Source organism: Solanum dulcamara, chromosome 1, assembly GCF_947179165.1.
Source record: "Solanum dulcamara chromosome 1, daSolDulc1.2, whole genome shotgun sequence".
Classification (NCBI taxonomy): Eukaryota; Viridiplantae; Streptophyta; class Magnoliopsida; order Solanales; family Solanaceae; genus Solanum; species Solanum dulcamara.
In genome coordinates this window covers 4,198,837-4,219,146 of record NC_077237.1, presented here as the reverse complement: position 1 = coordinate 4,219,146, position 20,310 = coordinate 4,198,837, and the positions used below count along the sequence as shown (strand labels likewise).

The following is a 20,310-nucleotide window of genomic DNA, read 5'->3' as shown; positions in this document are numbered from 1 at the left end:
CTAACAAGGTGTTACTCTTATTTAATAGATACGGAGATATTTTAATATAGTGAAAAGAAACTAATATTAAATTAAATTAAAAAATAAAAATCAAATTACCTTTCTAGTTAATATTTTTTAGAATTTTTTTTTTAAAAAAAGAGTTGACAAATAAAAATAGATGAGAATCTTGGACAATCCTTAGAAGACTATTTGAGTTTGAAATAGTCGAGAAATGCTGTTTGTTATGTGATGGACATCATATAACTAACTATTTTTTTTCCCACCCACCAGATAACTAACTACATGTGTGTAATATCTAGGCAGGCCCTTATTAAGGAGAGTTCCAATTGGGTTAGAATTATGCACATCAAAGACACCCTTAGTCTCATTTTATATGAACATGTTATTGTTTAGAAAATTAAATATTTTTTCTTTTATTATAATATTCTTAATTTTTTTAAGAAAAAGATATTATGATTTTTTAGCTATGGTAACTTATAGCACTTTATATTCGATTTTTAAATTTTTAAATTTTATTTTAAATTTATAGCTAAATTAAGAGTGAAAAGTTAAATATTTTGAACCTCATGTTTTGGACTACTTCATATAAATAAGAAATTTTTTGAATCTTTGCACAAATAGTCAAATATATTTACTCTTTATTTTTTTTAGTCGATATATATAGATTATATATTCATTATACACGATCATAAACATAGAATACATATATTATAAATTCGCTGATTAGTTTAGTTTAATCACTTGGGTTGACAGTTATTTAGGTTTAACTCTTTTATAATTAAGGCTTTAACTCACGTGGAACTAATAAATAATTAAGGCATTAATTTTTGAAGTCTAGCTTACATATTGCGATAAAAAAATTTAATAAGAGACCTCAAGTATATACATAATTCAACAATAATAATATATCTAGGTGTAATCTCAAAAGCAGATTTGATCATACAAGCGAGTTTGAGAATTAAAAAAATAAAAGAGTCTCAACAAAAATTAGTGGCCTAAAACAAAATTTTAATATAATACCACAAGTATGTACGTAGTTCAACAACGATAATATATCTATTGTAATTTCACAAGTGGATTTGATGATCAAAGAGCGCCAATAAAATTAATGGTCTAAGACTAAATTCTAATAAGAAACTTCATATATGGATACATAGTTGTTGTTTTTAATCATAATTATAGTATTTTTTCGCTCATAAACTTTAATAAACATCAATACACCAAAAATATTATTGCAACAAGAGTTCTTGACAAATATCAATAAATCCATAGAAATTGTTAATATTAAAAAAATACTCGTAAAGTTTATGAAAACTTACCAGTTCAAGAGGAAAAAATTGATGTTTGATTAAGAAAAGAAAGAAAGAAAGTTCATAGTAGTGAGAACAAAGTTGTGCAAAGAGCGAGAGAAGCGATCCATAATTATTTTGTAGTATATTTAATAAGTCTAAATATTGTTAAGACTCTAAAAAAAAAAAACAAATGGACCTAATGGGCTGAATATGAATGGTTCAAATTCAAACCTGAAATCAAACACACTTAATTGACTGAATCTGAATGATTAAGATTCAGACCTCCATTAAATGCAAACAAATGAGGCCTTAGTATCTCCTTCATAGAGAACACAAAATTGATACTAACGCTTTATCATAAGAATTTTACATCGTATGACCACACTTTTAACTATCATAGTGTAACGTCCTATCAAAAATATGTTTAATCCTCTCTTTCAAATAAGTAATTCGAACTAGACAACAAAACGAAAGTTTCACATTTTAATGGAGATAATAATACTAATGAAGTTTATAGGCTAAATGATTTTTTCAACCTAATACTACAACAACAACAAAATTCATTGTAATCCCACAAGTTAGATCTCAGGAGGATAATGTGTTCACAGACCATATCCCCTATAAAGTGGAAGAATTATTTCCGATAGACCCTCAGCTTATTACTAGAGGTTAGAATCAAAAGTTAGTATAGTAATTTCACTTTACAATATTACAGTTTAGGATTGAAAGATTGAAATTGGACCGAACCTTTTATCATTGACCAATTGTTTCTACAGTCCAATTTAAATTGGGCTTTAGCAGCCCATCCGAATATTTTCCTAAATGGTAAAAAATGAAAAGAAAAAAAAGAAGTCTAACCATCAATTCAAATAAAAAAGTAAGAGGAAATTTCACAAATAGTTGCTATAAGTAACTTTATGCTCCTTAGCTATCGTTTGCATATTTATGAACTGTAGCTATAGTTTAAGTTGTCTTGTTTGTATAATTCGCAGGTTTGTATAAGCGAGTTTGTGTAATTGAGCTATTTTTGTATAAATTTGAGATAAAGAATTTATACAAACGCAAACATTTAAATTTTAAATAGTTATACAAATTTTATTATACAAAATTATATTATATAGATTTTGAAGGGGAGCCTTGGAGTAACTGGTAAAGTTGCTGTCATGTGACCAGGAGGTCACGGGTTCAAGCCTTGGAAACAGCCTCTGGCAAAAATGCAAGGTAAGGCTGCGTACAATAGACCCTTGTGGTCGGGCCCTTCCCCGGACCCTGCGCATAGCGGGAGCTTAAGTGCACCGGGCTGCCCCTTTTTATATTATATAGATTTTGAACTATACAAATGTGCGAATTATACAAACTCGAACCGTAATTAATGCTAAATGTTAGTGGCGAATTGTAAATTAGCTAAACTATAGTTATGTTAACTAATTAACTAGTATATGTTTGCTTATTTGAGTAATATTTCCAAAAATCAATGACTTTTAAACGGATTAAAAAGGAAAGTAAGACAAACAAATTGAAAATAAATATTTTTCACTAATTTACCCTTAAGTCTTTTCAATGTAATCAATATTTAATTATTTACTCTTAAAAATAATTAATTTTAAGGGCAATATAAAAAGAAATTAATTAATTCTGATTTTATAATTTGAAAAATATTTTGGCACAAACATTCTTTGTAATGTTGACGATTAATATAGTACTGAGCAGGGGCGGACCCACGTGCAAGTGAGGGAGTTCAACCCTCTTTGTTAAAAAATTACACTGTATATATAAGATAAATTTTTTAAATTATGTGTATATATTTAATATTGAACCCCTTAAGCATAAGCCAAAAGGACTAGCTCAGTGGCAAATGAGGTTCAATATTTCGCCTTAGTTTGTCTCAGCTCGCGGGTTCGAATCCTAATAAGCACATTTTTTTTTTCTGATTAGCGTGTTTAATTTTTTTTGAACCCCCTTCATAAAATTTCTGGTTCCGCCACTGGTACTGAGTATTATTTTTCTTATTGACTTATTCCTTGCTATTTTGCAAGCAAGGAGGTAGGTACGTGTCATGTATTCAAACTTCGAGGTATTAAAGTGAGAATAATTCTTTTTGTCGACTGCAAAAGTCAAAAGTTTTTATCAAAAACTGTATTATAAAATTTAAGGCATTTTACAACGATCAATTTTAAAAAAATTAAGAGGTCTAGTTACATTGATTCTGACTCAAATAATCTAAAATAATTGATTAGTGTGACTCCTTGCACGTATTCATAAAAGTTCAAATGTTAGTTTCTACGTCAAGAGAAAAAATTATTGGATTTAATTAATTTTTTTCAAAATAATTTAAATTATATTAAATTTTAGACATATTAATTTAAGTAAATATAAGTTATGCTTAGGTGAATATATGGAATTAGAAAATAATTTATTCACCATCGTCGATAATAGTTCATATATGGAGAAACGACTTGAAAGCTTGACAAAAGAAATTGAAGGTTTGACTAAGTATGTGCAAGATCAAGACATTCGAATCGAGAAATTGACAAATAAGATGGAAGGCATATATAATAGACGAATAAGGTTTGATAAGTATGTGGAAGGCATATATAATAGGAGCAACTAGAACACGAGTTCCTCAATCCTTTTTATTTTATAACATAAATGCACACTATGAGTATGGTGCAACTTTCAAATACTCTTCAAAGGAATTAAGGACAAATTGATAATGAATTATAAAACTTTTGGCATAGAGATGTGCATCCAAATAATGCATTAGGACTTCATTATATTTTACAAGAAATTAAACTTAGGTCATTTGAAGTTTGAAGAACTTGTTACTCGTGCTCATGATATAGAATTGAGCTTGCCCTCCTCTAGAAAAGAAGTGCCACTTATTTACCATATCTCAAAGGTGGCAAATTTGTGTCCAAAATTGAAAAAGAATAGTTCTAATTGTGACAAAAATATATAATTTCTATAATGGTCAAATTATAGTCTTTTATTTATACCATCAAGAATTGTGATGAAACGATAAAGATGATTTCTTCATTTGGGATCCCAAAATGGATATCAAATATCATTTTAAGAAAAAATCTTTCTTTTGCTAAAACCAAACAAACTTTGGATTGTACTCATACCATCAACAATTTAAACAAAGTTCCAAATTATAAAAGAATAAAATAAAAATAGAGAGTGAGAGAGAGGGAGTGTGTAGAGGGGACTTAAATGTGTGTAAGGGTGCAACAAATGGAATACAAGGACAATGAAAAGGATAAGTCACATCAATGACACAAGACAAGTCTAGAAAATACCCTCTGCTCTTCATACTTATAATATCCCTTCCTCTTTCTTCTTTCCACTCCCACCCCACCCACCCTACTCACTAAAACCCTAAATACCCTCTTCTCTTCATAATAATATCCCTTCCTCTTTCTTCTCCCCCTCACCCCACCTCCACCTACTCCATACTCACTAAAACCCTAAAACCCCATAATTAATCATACATCAATGACACAAGACAAGCTAGTAAATACCCTCTTCTCTTCATAATAATATCCCTTCCTCTTTCTTCTCCCCCCTCCCCCCACGCCCATACTCACTAAAACCCTAAAAAACCTATAATTCACACATCAAAACTCCTATATACAAGAAGAATAAATAAGATCCCTCCAAAAACCAAAACCAAAACCAAACACACCTTCTCTCTTCTATAATAATCACAACAAGAAGTCATCATAAAACCCAAAAAAAATCATTTTGCTTTCTCTCCGTTTCCTTAGCCTCTTCTCTTGGGCGACTTCCCTATTTTTTCTCACTTTTGCTAACCAAAAAAGGCAAAAAAAAAATCAAGAAAATTTTTCTACTTTTCTTCTTTATTATTGTCACCTTCTTTATATGTTTTTTGTCACCTATTATATTTGTCTTAAAGTTAAAGATTGCCTTTAAAATAATTTCATTTCAAGAAAACCCTTAATAAGATATGTCATTTTTCAACTTGAACATCTAGTTTCTTCTTAGTTATTTTCTGTCACTTTCTTCATATATAGTAGAAGATTTTCTTGAAGATCATCATCAGTCAGAAAAAAGAGCAAAAGGAAAAAAAGGGTAATCATTTCATTATATAGTTATAGCCTTTTTATTTATTTTTTTAGGTGTAGTTTTCTAGATGAAAAAGAAAACTATTTGCTACACATGATCCAAGCTTGACTTTTAGTGCTGAAAAATAGTAAGCAAAAAAAAAATGGTTTGACCATAGAGTTCTAGGTGACTATATTGGCACGCAAACTTTCAACAAAATATATTATTTTCCTAGTTTCAATTTACGTGAGATAGTTTAACTTAATACAAAAAATTATGATTTATAATATATTATAATTATTTTTGTGAATATAAAATAAGCATTTTAGATTTAAATTATTATTACTAGTATAGACTTATGCTATTTTTATTTTTCCTTTAATTTCTTTTTTAGTTTGTTCTTTGTTTATTTATTTACTTATTATCTCAAGAATATGAACTTCAAAGTCTTAAATTTTTCTCTAATCTAAGAGTTTTAAGTTATACACGTGTTCTTGGTAAGAAATTCTTACACTCTCATATTTTTTTTCTTATTTTTTCAAGATTATAGATCTCAATTATAAATATTCATTGAATGATCTAATAAAATGAGAAAAAATTATTAGTTATAATACTTGACATTTTAAACTTAACACTTTTTAAAAAAAAATTCATTTATAGTTAACATGTTATTGTCTTAAAGAAAAAATTATTTGTCGGTATCTTTTTTAAGTAACTAAAATATATTTTTCTATTCTATAATATACAAGAGGAGGTTCATGAATTATATGTAACATCGTTAAGAGAGATAATTATACTTTTAATTAAACAAATACATAAGCTCTTACTTTCATACTTAATTTTCACGGGATCCAATCCCAAAAAATATAAACTTCCCCAAGAAAATCTTTCTTATATATAATTATTTCTTTCCATTAATCTTAAGTTTTTCATATTACACTACACGTACACAATTTTATTATATTTCATTTTTCTGGCTTTTACTATTACTTCTTGGTACAAAATATGTACTAAAGATTGTTATACCATTCTTCTTCATAAACTTTCATATTTTTTTTCAGGAGTGTAATAGTATTATTATTAGTACCAAGATTTTTATTGGTCTTCAATTTGCAGCAAATATTCAAAAGTTAAAAACAGGTATGTAGTACTTATATTACTGTTTTTTTTGTACTTTCTACATTTCCTTTTTATATTCTTTTTGGTCAAAGAATATACAAAAATTAAAAGATTTTGATATGATTTCATGAAGTTGTATTATAATGATATTGTAAAGATTTCTTTATATTATTAGTGAATTTTTTACTACTAGATGGAGTATCAATTAAGACTTATCAAGAGATTTACCTTTAATTACCTAAATGATCTGATCGTATAATTTTAAACATATATATATATATAAGTTATTTTGATTATTTTCAAGATTACAATTTTTTACATGTTTAAGAGGTTATAAATTATAGGTAACCTGATAATAAATATTATAAGAAAAATTATACTATATAACTTTATTAACTCATTGTTTGAGAAGTAATGTAAAAATTTGTAATCTTGAAAATAACTTATATAACTTAAACTTCATTTATTTTACTCATTACCCTTTGTTTTTTAGCAGGTTGTTGTCAATGTCATCTTCATCATCATTATCGTCGAATTCACCATGTGCAGCTTGCAAATTCCTTCGTAGGAAATGCCAGCCAGAGTGTGTTTTTGCTCCTTATTTCCCTCCTGACCAACCACAAAAATTTGCGAATGTTCATAAGGTGTTTGGGGCTAGTAACGTGACCAAATTGCTTAACGAATTACAGCCTCATCAACGCGAAGACGCTGTAAATTCGTTAGCATATGAAGCTGATATGCGTCTTCGTGACCCTGTCTATGGTTGTGTTGGTGTTATTTCACTTCTTCAACATCAACTTAGGCAACTACAAATGGACCTTAGTTGTGCTAAATCTGAACTTTCTAAGTACCAAAACCTAGGAGGTATGTCAAATTTATCTTTTCTTCTTTCAATTTATGTAAGTGTTAAACGAGTTTGAATTCAAAATCAAAATTAAGAAGTTTGAATCTCGAAATCTGAATGATACGTACATAAATTGAAGTAGTACTAACTATATATTATGTGTCTACATTCTACACCTCATGTTTCATTAGTAGTGAGATTTGAACTTAGGACCTTTGATTAATATATGATCATTCCTTGGATAAATAGAATAGAAATAGTTTTTAACACCATATATGATAAATGTAATTGTTTATTTCCTTGAGATAATATTCTATTGTAGTGAAAAAAAATAATAATCCAATATGTAATATTTTAGTTAGTTTTTTTTTTTGGAAATTCTAATATAAATTCCTAATTTTGTCACTGTTGACAGGTATTGCTAGTACTACAACTCATGGACTCTTAGCAGCTGCAGCGGCTGCAGCTGCAACCACAGCTCACCACCATCATCACCAGCAGTTCAACTTCATGTCTGGAGGTGGTGGTGGTGGAGGTGGCGGGAGGGATCATTCCCATCACTTGTACCACCATCATCAGTTTTTTCCAAGAGATCAACAACAACACCAACAACACCAACACATGATTCGAGCATTCGAAGGTCATGGAAGCAACAACTTCGATGCAAGTAGCCTTATTATAGGCCAGCTTAGGGCTGCTGGAGCTGATGGACACCGAACACCGGTGGATCCATCTTAGTTACTTTAGGTTATATATGACTTATTTAAGTTCATGAGCTGCAAAAAACATTACTACAACATTAAGCATGATGATTATGATGGCTAATACTTGTTAATTAGCCCATGCATTAGAGTTAATTTTCTATTATAACTATTTTTGAGAGACCAAATTTATGTTCTATTATAATGTTAATGATTTTGTGAGTGTTATTGATCTAATATTTTATCACTATATATACCTTTTGACCATGCTTTAATATTTTTTTCCCCCCAAAAAAGTTGATATCTACTTTTAGTATGAAAATTTATTTTTATATTAAAATCTTTTGAGATCAACTACTTTTAGTATGATATTTCTCTATACTTAGTTATTATGTATATATAATATTTAAATATCTAAAAATTACTCTCAACCAAATGAGACATCCCAAATTCAAATAGATTGTAGTTGTATTTTATATAAGTATAATATTTCAGCATTTCAAAAGGAAAAAAATTAAATACTTTTGTTATAATTCGAAAATGTCCAAAACGTTTTTCCATAGTTGATTAGTACCAATTTTTCATATTATGTTACTCCCTTTGTTTTAAAATATTTATTGTGTTTCACTTTTTAGAAGTTAATTTAACTAATTTTTGAAGTTAAATTTAATTAGATTAATTTAATATTTTAAAAATAAAACTTAAATGTTCGATATTACATGAAAAGCACCCTAAGTTGTAATTATTTAATATAATGAAACAATTATATCTTGAAATATTACTCAAAATTTATATAGTTTAACTCTGATCCCAAAGAAAAAAATGTAACGAGTAATTAGGACGAAAAGAATATATATATTATATGTTTTCAACAATATATATTCTTCTATAACAATCAAAACGTATCTAGATAAACAACGCCGTGGCATTTTTTTTATTATTATATATAAATATATGTATATATATCTATACCAAATCAGAAGTAATCCTATATAGGACAGCCTTCAAGTCAAAAGGTAGGATACGTAGTATATTATTAGGCCAAATAAAAAATAATTGCTACTAGTATAAAGCAAATAGTTGAACTATATTATAGCTGCATTTCCTAATATAGTTGGTTTAGTCACACGTGAGATTCATGTATTTAACAGCGACACTTCGAAAATTAAAGAAAAAGATGGCAATGAGATTAGAGAATTCGAGTCTTCCAAACATTAGGAAATCAAGAAAAATACACCAACCAAATGTTAATTAAAAAAATATATATTTCTACTTTTATATCTGATCACCTGCTCTCTCCATTTAATATTTGTCTAGATCGATATCAAAATTAGATCAATTATCCAAAATTAAATAAAGAGATAAAAATAATTTTCTTTATGAAGGTTCAATTAGAAATTCATCAGAATTTGACTTGTTAAAAATATCTTTGATGAATATTTGAACAGATTTTCTATCGATTTTATTCAAAATTCGTCTAAAATCTCCATTCTGTTAGCAATATTTTTGGGTTGAACATCTGATATGCGGATGACGTGAGACACAATATCAAGTAAACTAAAAATCGAGATGAATTTGATTCTAAAACCAAGTGAAAATTGTGAGATCGTAATCACATCTAAAAGTTTAATTCTTTTATTACACAAATTCTTATTTTGTTTATTTAATTAAATAAAAAAATATTTTTATTTTATTTTTTACTTCAAATTGCTCATAAAAAGTCAATATTTTCTCGATTTATATTTATATTGTCAAACACAACTTTTTGTTTCAAATTTCACAATTCAACCACCTATTATTTCATCTTTTTTAATACTTCTATAAGGAGCATGCAAAAATATATTTATTTTTTAAAAAACAGAGATTTTAGATCTAAATAATAAATAGAGTAATAAAAGAGGAATAGGTAGGGACAATGATGATATGCTAGTAGTTGTAAAGTAATGATGAATTTTTGTCCTTTTTGTAGTATTAATGCATGCAGTAGTAGGGACACTTTATACAGCTGCATGCCTTTTGTCCTCTTTCCCATGTTTCCTACCCTTCACCCATTACTCTCATTCATGTCTCGTACTCGATTTGGCGTTCGACTAATTAAAATTTCGATCGAAAAGTTATAATTTAATGTTAATTAGGTGTTATTTATTTTTAAAAAAATTGATTATATGATCAGTGTTTTAAAAAATATTTTTGAGGTGAGTTTTGGGGTGAGCTTCGAAGTTGGGCATATAGAAAATGCTTCGGAGTGTAAATTAAAGACGTAAGTCCTAGAATTTGGGGCGTAAGTCTCAGGCATAAAAAATGTACGCTCTGAACGTTAATTTTTTTAATTTATTTTTGCTTTAAATCATATTTTTTTATTATTGCTGTAATGATATTTATATTTTATGTTATCAATCTTTTTTAGGTTGTAGTGATTTATTTTAAAATATATAAATAATCTCGTAAAGAAAAAGACATTGCTATAAATAATTTTCTTGATAATCGTGTCTAAAATTGATAAAATAGATCTTTCATAGCATTATGTTCGTGAAACAAATTTATTCATTTTTTGTCATTACTCTTACATTTTTTATCTTTCTTCTTTAAAATATATAAACAATAATCAATGCAAATATTAATTGAGGGTGAGAAAAACTAATAAATGTGAAGATGAATGATAATTTTATCTTAAAGATTATTTTGGCTATTATCATTTTTTTGTGTTGTTAGTTGTTACCTTTCTCAAATAATAACTATAATACTTTTTTTCTATATTATTAATTATGAATACCTTTCTCAAATTATAACTATGGTGTTTTTTTTCTCTAAATTATTGGTTATTTATTAAAATTTGTTTGTAAAATCATTGAAAATTTTACTTTTGCCTATTTTCTAAGCAATAAAATTATAAAATTGAAGATACATGAGACTTACATTTCGTGTCTCGGGGCTTACGCCTTGCCCCGTACTACATAAAACGTCTAACCTTACGCCCCCGCCTTTTAAAACATTGTACATGATACAAATCTTGTGGCGTATTTATGTATATTGATCTAATGGTGATTATTTGAATATATTTAATTAAAAATTTATACTATATATATAAAAAATAATACTGTATATATAGATTAAAATAACTCATTAAAAATATATATTAAAATTTTAAACCTCTTTAATAAAATTTCCAATTTCATCACTATTCAGATCCCATCCATTTTAATTTGCATTTTACTCCTTTTTAGTATTTGATATGTTTTTAATTGCAATACTCTCATTTTACTTTAATAAGTTTCTCTCATAAAAATGACGTGATATTTTTAAAATCACAAGCTTTATACCTTTTGTGTAAAATACAATTCTGATAAAAACAAATGTATTCTCCTTCAATAAGCCTTATATAATTCTGAGTTAGACTTATTCAAAACTTGAAAATGATTATCGAACGCCAAATAGAAAAAAACATTGGCAATACCCATTGGCTTATTGAGTTGATAAGGTTTTTGTAGGGAGGGTGCAAGGTTGGGTTGGGGTAGTAGTGAAGTCATAATTTTGATTAAGAAGATTCAAAATTTAAAGAAGTAGATATATAAACTAATCGAAGAGGATTCAATATCTAATATATATATATATAAATTATTTTAATCACATATTATTATTATTATTATTATTTTATTTTTTTATTTTTTTTTTTGGGGGGGGGGGGGGGGGGAGGGGAGTCATCATGCACTTTCTTAGGCGTAAATATTGTGGCCTAAATAGCAGTATAATAAGTGTCATGCATGCATGTTCTACGGGAGGAAAAAAAAAAGAGAATGCCTTTTAATTAATAAACCTTTTGAATTTTAATTTACTAACACTGTCTTTTGGTTTTTAAGTGCTTTTAATTAATGAAGTTTAAGTTTGGTATATAGGGTGACGACTGATAATCTGTTATAAATTCTAATTTATAATTTTTAGTTTATTTTTATATTTTGGCTTAAAAATAAATACGTAAAAATATTTATTTATTTTACTCAAACACTATAAAAATGCTTAAAAATTCTTAAATTAAGTCAATCCAAATAGGCTCTGAATCTTGAAAATCAAAAAAGTTGACTGTCTCATTAATACCAAATAAGTATGATATTATTTTGTTTTTCTTATTTTGGTATCTGTTTATATATAATTGTTTAGTCCCTTCTTGATCGAACTTTTTAAAAAAATTGTCACAATTATGTTGAATTCTTTAAAAGTATATTATTTTTGAAGGATTTAACAGACACTCATTTTAATTTTTAAAGTGTCCGAATAACGTAAGTTGAGTTAAAGTATTTTTCAAATATATAAAAAGGATATTATTGATAAAAGATGGTGGTCAAAGAAAAAAATCCAAGTAAATAGTAACTAGTAAGTACTGATTTCCATGTTATTTCTAACTTTTCATACCTATTTGATTGAACTTTGTATCAATAGTTGTTCTCCTCTGAGCCTGTATATAAATTAAATGCTATGATAATAAATCCATAATAAAATAGTCATACAAAGGACATATGTACATATATATATATATATATATATATATATATATATATATATATATATATATATATATATATATATATATATATATATATATATATATATATATATATATTTGTATTTTGTGCATACAAACATAGACATAAAACAAAAGTTAGAAAATGCGTAGAAACAAGGTTTGTGGTAGGGTTGATAAGGTCGAATTTGAATTTTGAAAATAATAAAAATTTTATTAGAAAATATTTATTTCTTAAATGAATCTTACGTGATACAAATTTGAATTGTAATATACAAATCAAACATGAAATAAAATATTCAAATTCAATAGAAAAATAATATTAATCGAGGCTCGATACAAATATCGAATGAAGTCGAAAAGGTGGAAGTGATATCCCGAGAGAAGCGCAGCTTACGAAGCATAAATGGAGGGATTGGTAAGTGCATTTATTTCGGGTTGTCCCTCTGACTCTGATACTGCTGCCCCCCCCCCCCCCACGCCCCAAGGCCCCCACCCCCAATAAATATTTATTTGTATTTAATATTTATATCAAATTAAAAATCTTAGTGATTATAATTTCAAATGAAAAATATATGATCATTTAATTATAATTAAAAAATATAAACACTTATCTAGCTAATAGTATGATACTAAAAAATTTGGAATAAAATTTTAGGCAAAGGAAAAATCAGAATTTAATTTTAATTTTAAGGATTTTGAATTTTATAACAATGATTTCAAGAGTTGATAACTGAGTTTTAAACTTAATATTTATACATATTTAATAAATTATTTAATATAAATATATTATTTAAGCAAAAGTTACTGAGTCCGATCAAATTTGTATCCGAACTTTTGACTCCGCCCCTTATCTTAAGTACAATTAAGCTTTCTACTTTTTAATTAGCCTTAATAATGTGTCAAACAACTTATCAATCTTCATTGGCCATATCATTCAATATAATTTACACAAGTGCGAATTCATTATAACTTAATTAATTTTACGTTGGTTGTTAGTTTACTTTAATCGTTCTGCTTTATATCGAACTTGATATTAATAATATGAGCAAGCTCGCATGAGCACACTTGGCTCATTCTCTTTTATATCGGATTTACCGTTAGTTGAAGTCAATAACTTTAATTTAAACATTGTATTTATACTAAAATCTTATTTAATTTGAACAAGTATTTTATATATTAATTAATATAACAACATATTCATTGTAACTCCACAAAATTAAATTTTAAAAAAGTACAAAAATATACGCAGATCTTGTATCTCTACCTTAAAAATAAAATAATTATTTTTAATAGACTCGACTCATTTTTTATATCAATATCTCATGTAAATCACTACATATGCCCTATGTATTATTTTTCAGCAATTAATTACTCATTTTTCCTATCCCCCCCCCCCCCAGCCGCCTTCCCTACTACTTCTGCAATTGCATTAATTGGACAATGCCAACACAAACAAGTGATCTTCTCAATTGTTATAGTCAGAATTGACTAATCCTATTTGCTGTATTTTCTGCAGAAACAAACAATGAATAATTCTTTCAGAGAAGAAGTCTATATATATGCTTCTCTTTACATTGACTATTCCATTCCTCCCCCTCATAGCTTTAATTATTCCCCTTCTATTTTTCCTTCTTGGAGTTTGGGACATATATGAGTTCAAATTATAATATGTAATTACTTTCTATTTATGTGATATAATTTAAATTTTAAGAGCCAAATAATTTAAATTTGATTGTGAATTTAGGTAGGGAAAATTTAAGTTTTTCGAAATAAAATTTATATATGTGAAAACTATGGAAAAAGTATTATAAGTCGAAGAAATTGACAATGCAAAATTAGATTTATCTTGACATGCAAAAAATGTCACATAAATTGGAACAAAGAGAATATTATTATCAAATCATTTTTATCTGTTATAATATATATTTGAATCATTTACGCTTGCACCTAAATATGCGATATAAAATCATAATTTCAAATTAATATATTTGAATATGCGATTTGAGATTATGATTTTAAAATTTAATATCTGCACAGTTTCCTAAATATATGTGGAGAAAAAATAAGTCTCCCAAAAGGTGCTTTTAATTTGTTTCCCTGTTTTTGTGTGTGTGTGAGAAAACAATGTATCAATCAATATTTTCAGAAGAAACATCTCTTACACATTAGTATTTACTTCTCTTATTTCTATCTCTCTCTCATCCTTAAATTATCACTTTACTCTACATGCCTTTTGCCCCTCCTTTTTATTTGTCCTCTCTTTATTGATTTTTTTTCGATTTGATATTCGATATTTATATTAAAATTTAATTTAATTTAAAAATCTTAAATTAAAAAGTCTTAAATTAAAAAGTAAAATACTTTCTAATAAAAACGACTCAATATTCAAAGAGACTCGAATTCTACTTATTGGTTCTCTTTCTTGATTTCATTTTCTCTTTGGAAGATATTATGCACCGAGCACATGCATGTGTATGTACACTAAATTCAAAGTTACCTCCCCTTTTAACAAGGTTTATAGTGTATATTAGATATGGGAGCTCGTGTCAGGACGAATTCAATATATGTTATTTTTTTAATTTTAATTTATGTGATACAGATAAATTTTAGAGAGTCAATTAAATTTTTACTTTTTTTTTAGAAAATATTTTAAATTATTAATTTATTGTCATATATAGGTATTTCATTTTCAAACAATATACATTACTTCCTATGTTTCAATCTATGTGGCACAAATGAAATTAGGAGAGTCAACCAAATTTATTACATGATTTTTGAATATTTTCAGTTGCTAATTATTATGATTTATAGTAATCTTTATGTAATTTTCAAATAATATATTTCATGTGTCCAAATTTATGTAGTGCCGATAGAATTTCGAGAGTCAATTATACTTTTTATATGATCTTTAAAAATTAATTTAAATGTAATATGTAATTATATAACGACTTAAAAAGACAAATAAATTAAAACGAAAAAATACTAAATAGTGGGCTAGTTGGTTCAAACACACAACTCAAGCAGACATGTCGTCCATGCGCTATGTGTTACATGCCTCTTATATAGTAGAATATTGTTATTCTCCCATCCATTTTTATTTATTCAGTATTGACTTAACATATTTTTTATGAAGCAATAATTAGAATGACTATTTGACTATCTCATATTTTGAATACAATAAATTCAATGTCTTAAAAATGCATTGAAAAAATAACTATAGTTAATAATAAGAATAAATCAAAAATTAAGTTATAAATTATGTCTTTATTTTTTAAATATCATTTATATTGTACATGCATTGATGTTATACATTGACATGGTAAATAATTTTTAGATAATTAGTTCTACTAATTAAAAAGGGTAGCATGATATATAAAACATTTTTTCATTCATGGAGAAGAATCGTATCTTAAAAGATGTGATATAAAATTTTTATCTAAATATAAATATTACTAATTACTTTTACAATTTAAACTTGTAATCTATAAATCACACGAAGATAACCATTGCTCCTCCCTTGTAGTGTTTAATTAATTATTTATAGTTTCACAACATGGTCTTGCTGACTATAATACTACACACTTTACCTGGTTTATTTGGGACTTTTTGCTTTGATTTTCTCACTTTTTGGTCAACACTATTAACCCCTTTAACTGTTTGACATTTCTATTCTTCTACTTCTATTCCTTTTTATTACTTAATTCCTTTCTCAGCAACATTTTTTTTCCTCCAACTTTTTCAGGAACTACTTTAGTTGAAACTCTACAGTATATGTATATATATATTGGGCGTTCGACCATATTTTATTGTGAAATTTGTAAAAAAAAAATTGTCTTCAAAGTAAGAAATGATATATGAAAATTGAATATTGTCCCAAGGTTATTTACATGTGTTGTTGTGAACCAACAAAAATTCATTGGTAATTCTATTTAACTCATTGGATTAATAATGAATTATCAAAATATTATGTTAGCTACGGATTATTTAACGATATATTAGCGATGTTTCAGCATTAATTCATGATTTTTTGTTGGTAATTAATATAGCAATTTATGTGTCATTTTCCTTTTATTTTGGTACACCAAGTTAAATTACACTAGGAGTATGTTTGACATTGTTGAGAGGCCAAAAATATTTACTTTGAGAAAAAAATATTTTTTAAAAAATTAAGGTTTTTGATCAATCAATAAAACTGCTTCTAAATGGAAGCATAATCATTTTTTCTGTTGTTGGGAAAAATTAAAATTTCTGCTTCTTAAAAAAGCAGAAGAAGAAATAGAAAATTATTTTTTAAGATCAAAATATCCCTGTCATATATACATATTTATCAATATATCTTTTATATTTATTTATTTTGTGGTGAATTTTTCATATGTAGTGATTTAATTTGTGGAATGGTTTTTTAATTTAATTTGCTTGATAATTTTAATTGTATTTAAATTATCATATTAATATTACATTAACATTTTTTTTATCTATGTATAATATTGATTGAAAGAATATGTACATTTTAATTTAATATAAATAAAAAATTAATTAAAATTTTATAATAGATGTTTTAAATAACCTTAACATTAAAAATACATTGATATTTGTCCTTTTTCACAATTTAACCCTTAAAAGCATTTTTTTTAAAAAAATTAGGCAAACACAATCTACTTATCAAAAGCACTTTTCAAATGAATTAGTCAAACATAAATTATTTTATTTCAAAAGCGCTTTTCTGAAAAGCTATTTTTAAAAAAAGTGTTTTTAAAAATAAGCAATTTTTAACAAAAATGCCAAACAGACTCTTAATATAATTTTTAAAAAATATATTATCAATGTACATAACTTGTATATATTATGAAATATCATCCGGATGTAGTTTGTTACTAGTTATTTCACTTTTGCCAAAAGATCAGTTTAAGTAGATGACTCATCGGACAGTTGGAGAAATCTTGAAAAAAATAATAGGAAAATGGAGATTGAAGAGAAGCCCAAAATCAAAGGAGAAAAAGCATTGATAATCACCATTAAATGATACAAAAGGCAAAAAAAAAAGAAGTGGTTTTTGATTAAACTCATACAAAAATTTTATATGAGTTGTTTTATGCACTATGAATTCTGCTGCTTCTAATATTTGAAGATTTTCTCCCAGTACTTGTGCCATTTTTGCCATAATTACCAAAGTCTTGATGGATTTCCTGTCATTTAATTTGAACAATCAAAATTAATAAGAAAATTCTTTTACCTATGAACAATCAGTTTAACTAGCTGAAAGCATCACTAGTTTAAACTCTGATATAAGTGCAATGTAACACATGAATCGAGTATAAGAAATTTTTTGGTTAATTATGATTAAGTAATATATATTCTCATTTTGATTATTTGTAACTCTCTATAGAGTCATTGGTCAAACTAAACTAACACAAATACAAATGGACTAAATAGGCTCATGAATTACAATCTATAAAGTTAATTAAAGGTACCTTTTCATATATATATATATATATATATATATATATATATATAAACATTTTTGTGACTTATGAAGATAATAAATTACTACAATCAATTAAATATAAATTTCACAAATAGCTAGTATAAGTATCTTAATTATGTTTCTTAACTACAATTTGCATATTTACTGGCCGTAGCTATAGTTTAAGTTGCCTCATTTGTATAATTCGTGTGTTTGTGTAATTAGCAGGTGAGTTTGTATAATTGAGTTGTTTTTGTATAAACTCGAAATAAAAAATTTATACAAACACAAACATCTGAACTTTAAACAGGTATACAAATTATATTATACAAAATTACATTATACAAAAGTTATATAAATTATATTATATAAATTTCGAATTATACAAATGTGTGAATTATACAAACTCGAATCGTAATTAATGCTAAATGTTAGTAGCGAATTGTAAATTAACTAAACTATAGTTATGTTAACTAATTAACTAGTATATATTTATTTATTTAATTTTCCCTAATTTAAACCATTCTACATTTTGTTAAAGACCAATAACCAGCGCAGTCAATTTGGGTGAACTAATATGGGCCATGGAGTAGGATATGGACATTAGTTGCACCTGAGTTCAACACCATAGGCCCAGCCCAATTTAGTTCCACATTGAAGTTATCATTGTCTTTTTTGGTCATTATATCTCGCTATATAATCATGGCGGAGTTACAGTTCTATTTACAGATTCGGTATAACCAAATAGCCTTGACCCATACCATGTTCTAAATCTTAAAAATCTAAATTTATTCAGAATTCATAAACTTGAAATCTTAGCTCAACGTCGATATGTATATAGTTTGATTAATTTATACCATAATGTAACAAGTAAATTAATTTATGTGCAACATTAGATACAACATGGAATGAGTAAAATTAGATATACCCACCAATATGTTCTTGAGAGTCATATTTGTTGAAGTTCTTGAATGTGATTTCGCCTATACTATATTTTTATGTTTAAAAATCCACTTAATATGTATAAATAACTTATTTAAAACCCATAAACTCTTTAAGATTTGTATCGATATGTAATATAGTTTGATTAATTTATACTATAATGTAATAAGCAAATTAATTTATGTGCAACATTAAATATCCCATGAGATGAGTAAAAATTAGATACACTTACCATATGCTTGTGAGCCACATTTGCTGAAATTCTTGAAATGTGCCTTCCAAAACCAGAGCTCTCATTCATTGAACCATTCAATTTTGCCTTGTTAATTTCCTTCTCTTCATGAATTGACTTCCTAGCATTCATGAACTTGTCAACCATTTTGCTACCAAGAACTTGTGTTGTGGCACTCCCTTGTTGAAATTTTGTACTACTTGTACTAATCTCCTGTTTTCGTCCACGCGTTACACTAGGGGAACAAGATTGTCGTCTTATTGGTTTTTTAGAAGGTAATGGCGTTGAAGAAGAAGAAGAAGACGATGATGATGATCCTGGCCTTTGATTAGTTGATTGGTTTGGCCGGCCCCTGTTTGCTGACAAGGACCGGTCTGTCTTAAGATTAGGTGGAGTTTCATCAGAAAATCCTAGGAATTGAGCTCCCGGGATTTTCAGCCTCCCAGCAGGGGACTCTCCCCTGCTTTTAGGCCTAACAACAGGGGACATTCCCCTGCTTTTAGGTCTGGTGGTACTCAAAGACGACTCCATTCCCATTGTTTTTGATAAATTGGAAGCTAGGAAATTAAGACCTGTATCTTTTTGCTTGGTTGTTCTTGTTGCAATTGATGACAGTGTGTTTGATCTTTCTTTATGATCATTGCTAGTGTTGGATTTGATCATTGTTGTTGCTGTTGCAAATCTTGTGTTCTTCTTCTCTATTGATGAAGCATTTTGTTTTCCAATTTGTGTTGAGTTTTTTGTGTCTATTTTTGGTTTTTGATTAGGTAATGAAGATCTTATAAGTGTATTTGTTTTAGCTGCTCCTGCAAACTGTTGTGACAAATGTAAGTACAATCTGACGTCTCTATATCAATCTTCCTCTATAAAAATATTTCTCTATAGCGGCCAAGTTTTCTTTAAAATTAATTTTTCATGTTACGTTATATTCATAAAATATTCAGATAAACGCTTTGTTATAGAGAGGTTTGACAATATATAAAATTTGATCGTAGAGAAAGCTAATTTCATGCATAGTGAATTTTGAAATTTTAAAAACATGTTAGCAGCACACACCCTTGATAGAGTAATAACTGGTTGAATAATTGGGATCTCCTTCTGAATGACTAGTTCTGGAGCATTGGCTTCC

The 20,310-nt window shown here is 27.1% G+C and overlaps 2 protein-coding genes across 3 annotated transcripts; one reads left to right on the top strand and one right to left on the bottom strand.

Moving 5' to 3' along the window:
- Positions 1–6,403: 6,403 nt before the first annotated feature.
- LOC129886188 (protein ASYMMETRIC LEAVES 2) lies at positions 6,404–8,274 on the top strand. Of its 2 annotated transcripts, none has more exons than XM_055960769.1 (3): positions 6,404–6,500; positions 6,976–7,343; positions 7,739–8,274. In XM_055960769.1, the coding sequence occupies exons 2-3, from the start codon at positions 6,986–6,988 to the stop codon at positions 8,059–8,061; spliced, it is 681 nt and encodes a 226-aa protein (XP_055816744.1). In that variant the 5' UTR covers positions 6,404–6,500; positions 6,976–6,985; the 3' UTR covers positions 8,062–8,274. The 2 variants fall into 2 exon arrangements, with proteins under 2 accessions (XP_055816744.1, XP_055816751.1); XM_055960776.1 differs by having other exon boundaries at positions 6,414–6,500; positions 6,973–7,343.
- A 9,359-nt stretch (positions 8,275–17,633) lies between these two features.
- On the bottom strand, positions 17,634–19,844 carry LOC129885205 (uncharacterized). The gene is made up of 2 exons (XM_055959406.1): positions 19,182–19,844; positions 17,634–17,729 (listed from the first exon to the last, which is right to left on the bottom strand). Exons 1-2 carry the CDS (start codon positions 19,842–19,844, stop codon positions 17,634–17,636), a joined length of 759 nt encoding a protein of 252 aa, XP_055815381.1.
- Positions 19,845–20,310: the final 466 nt, after the last annotated feature.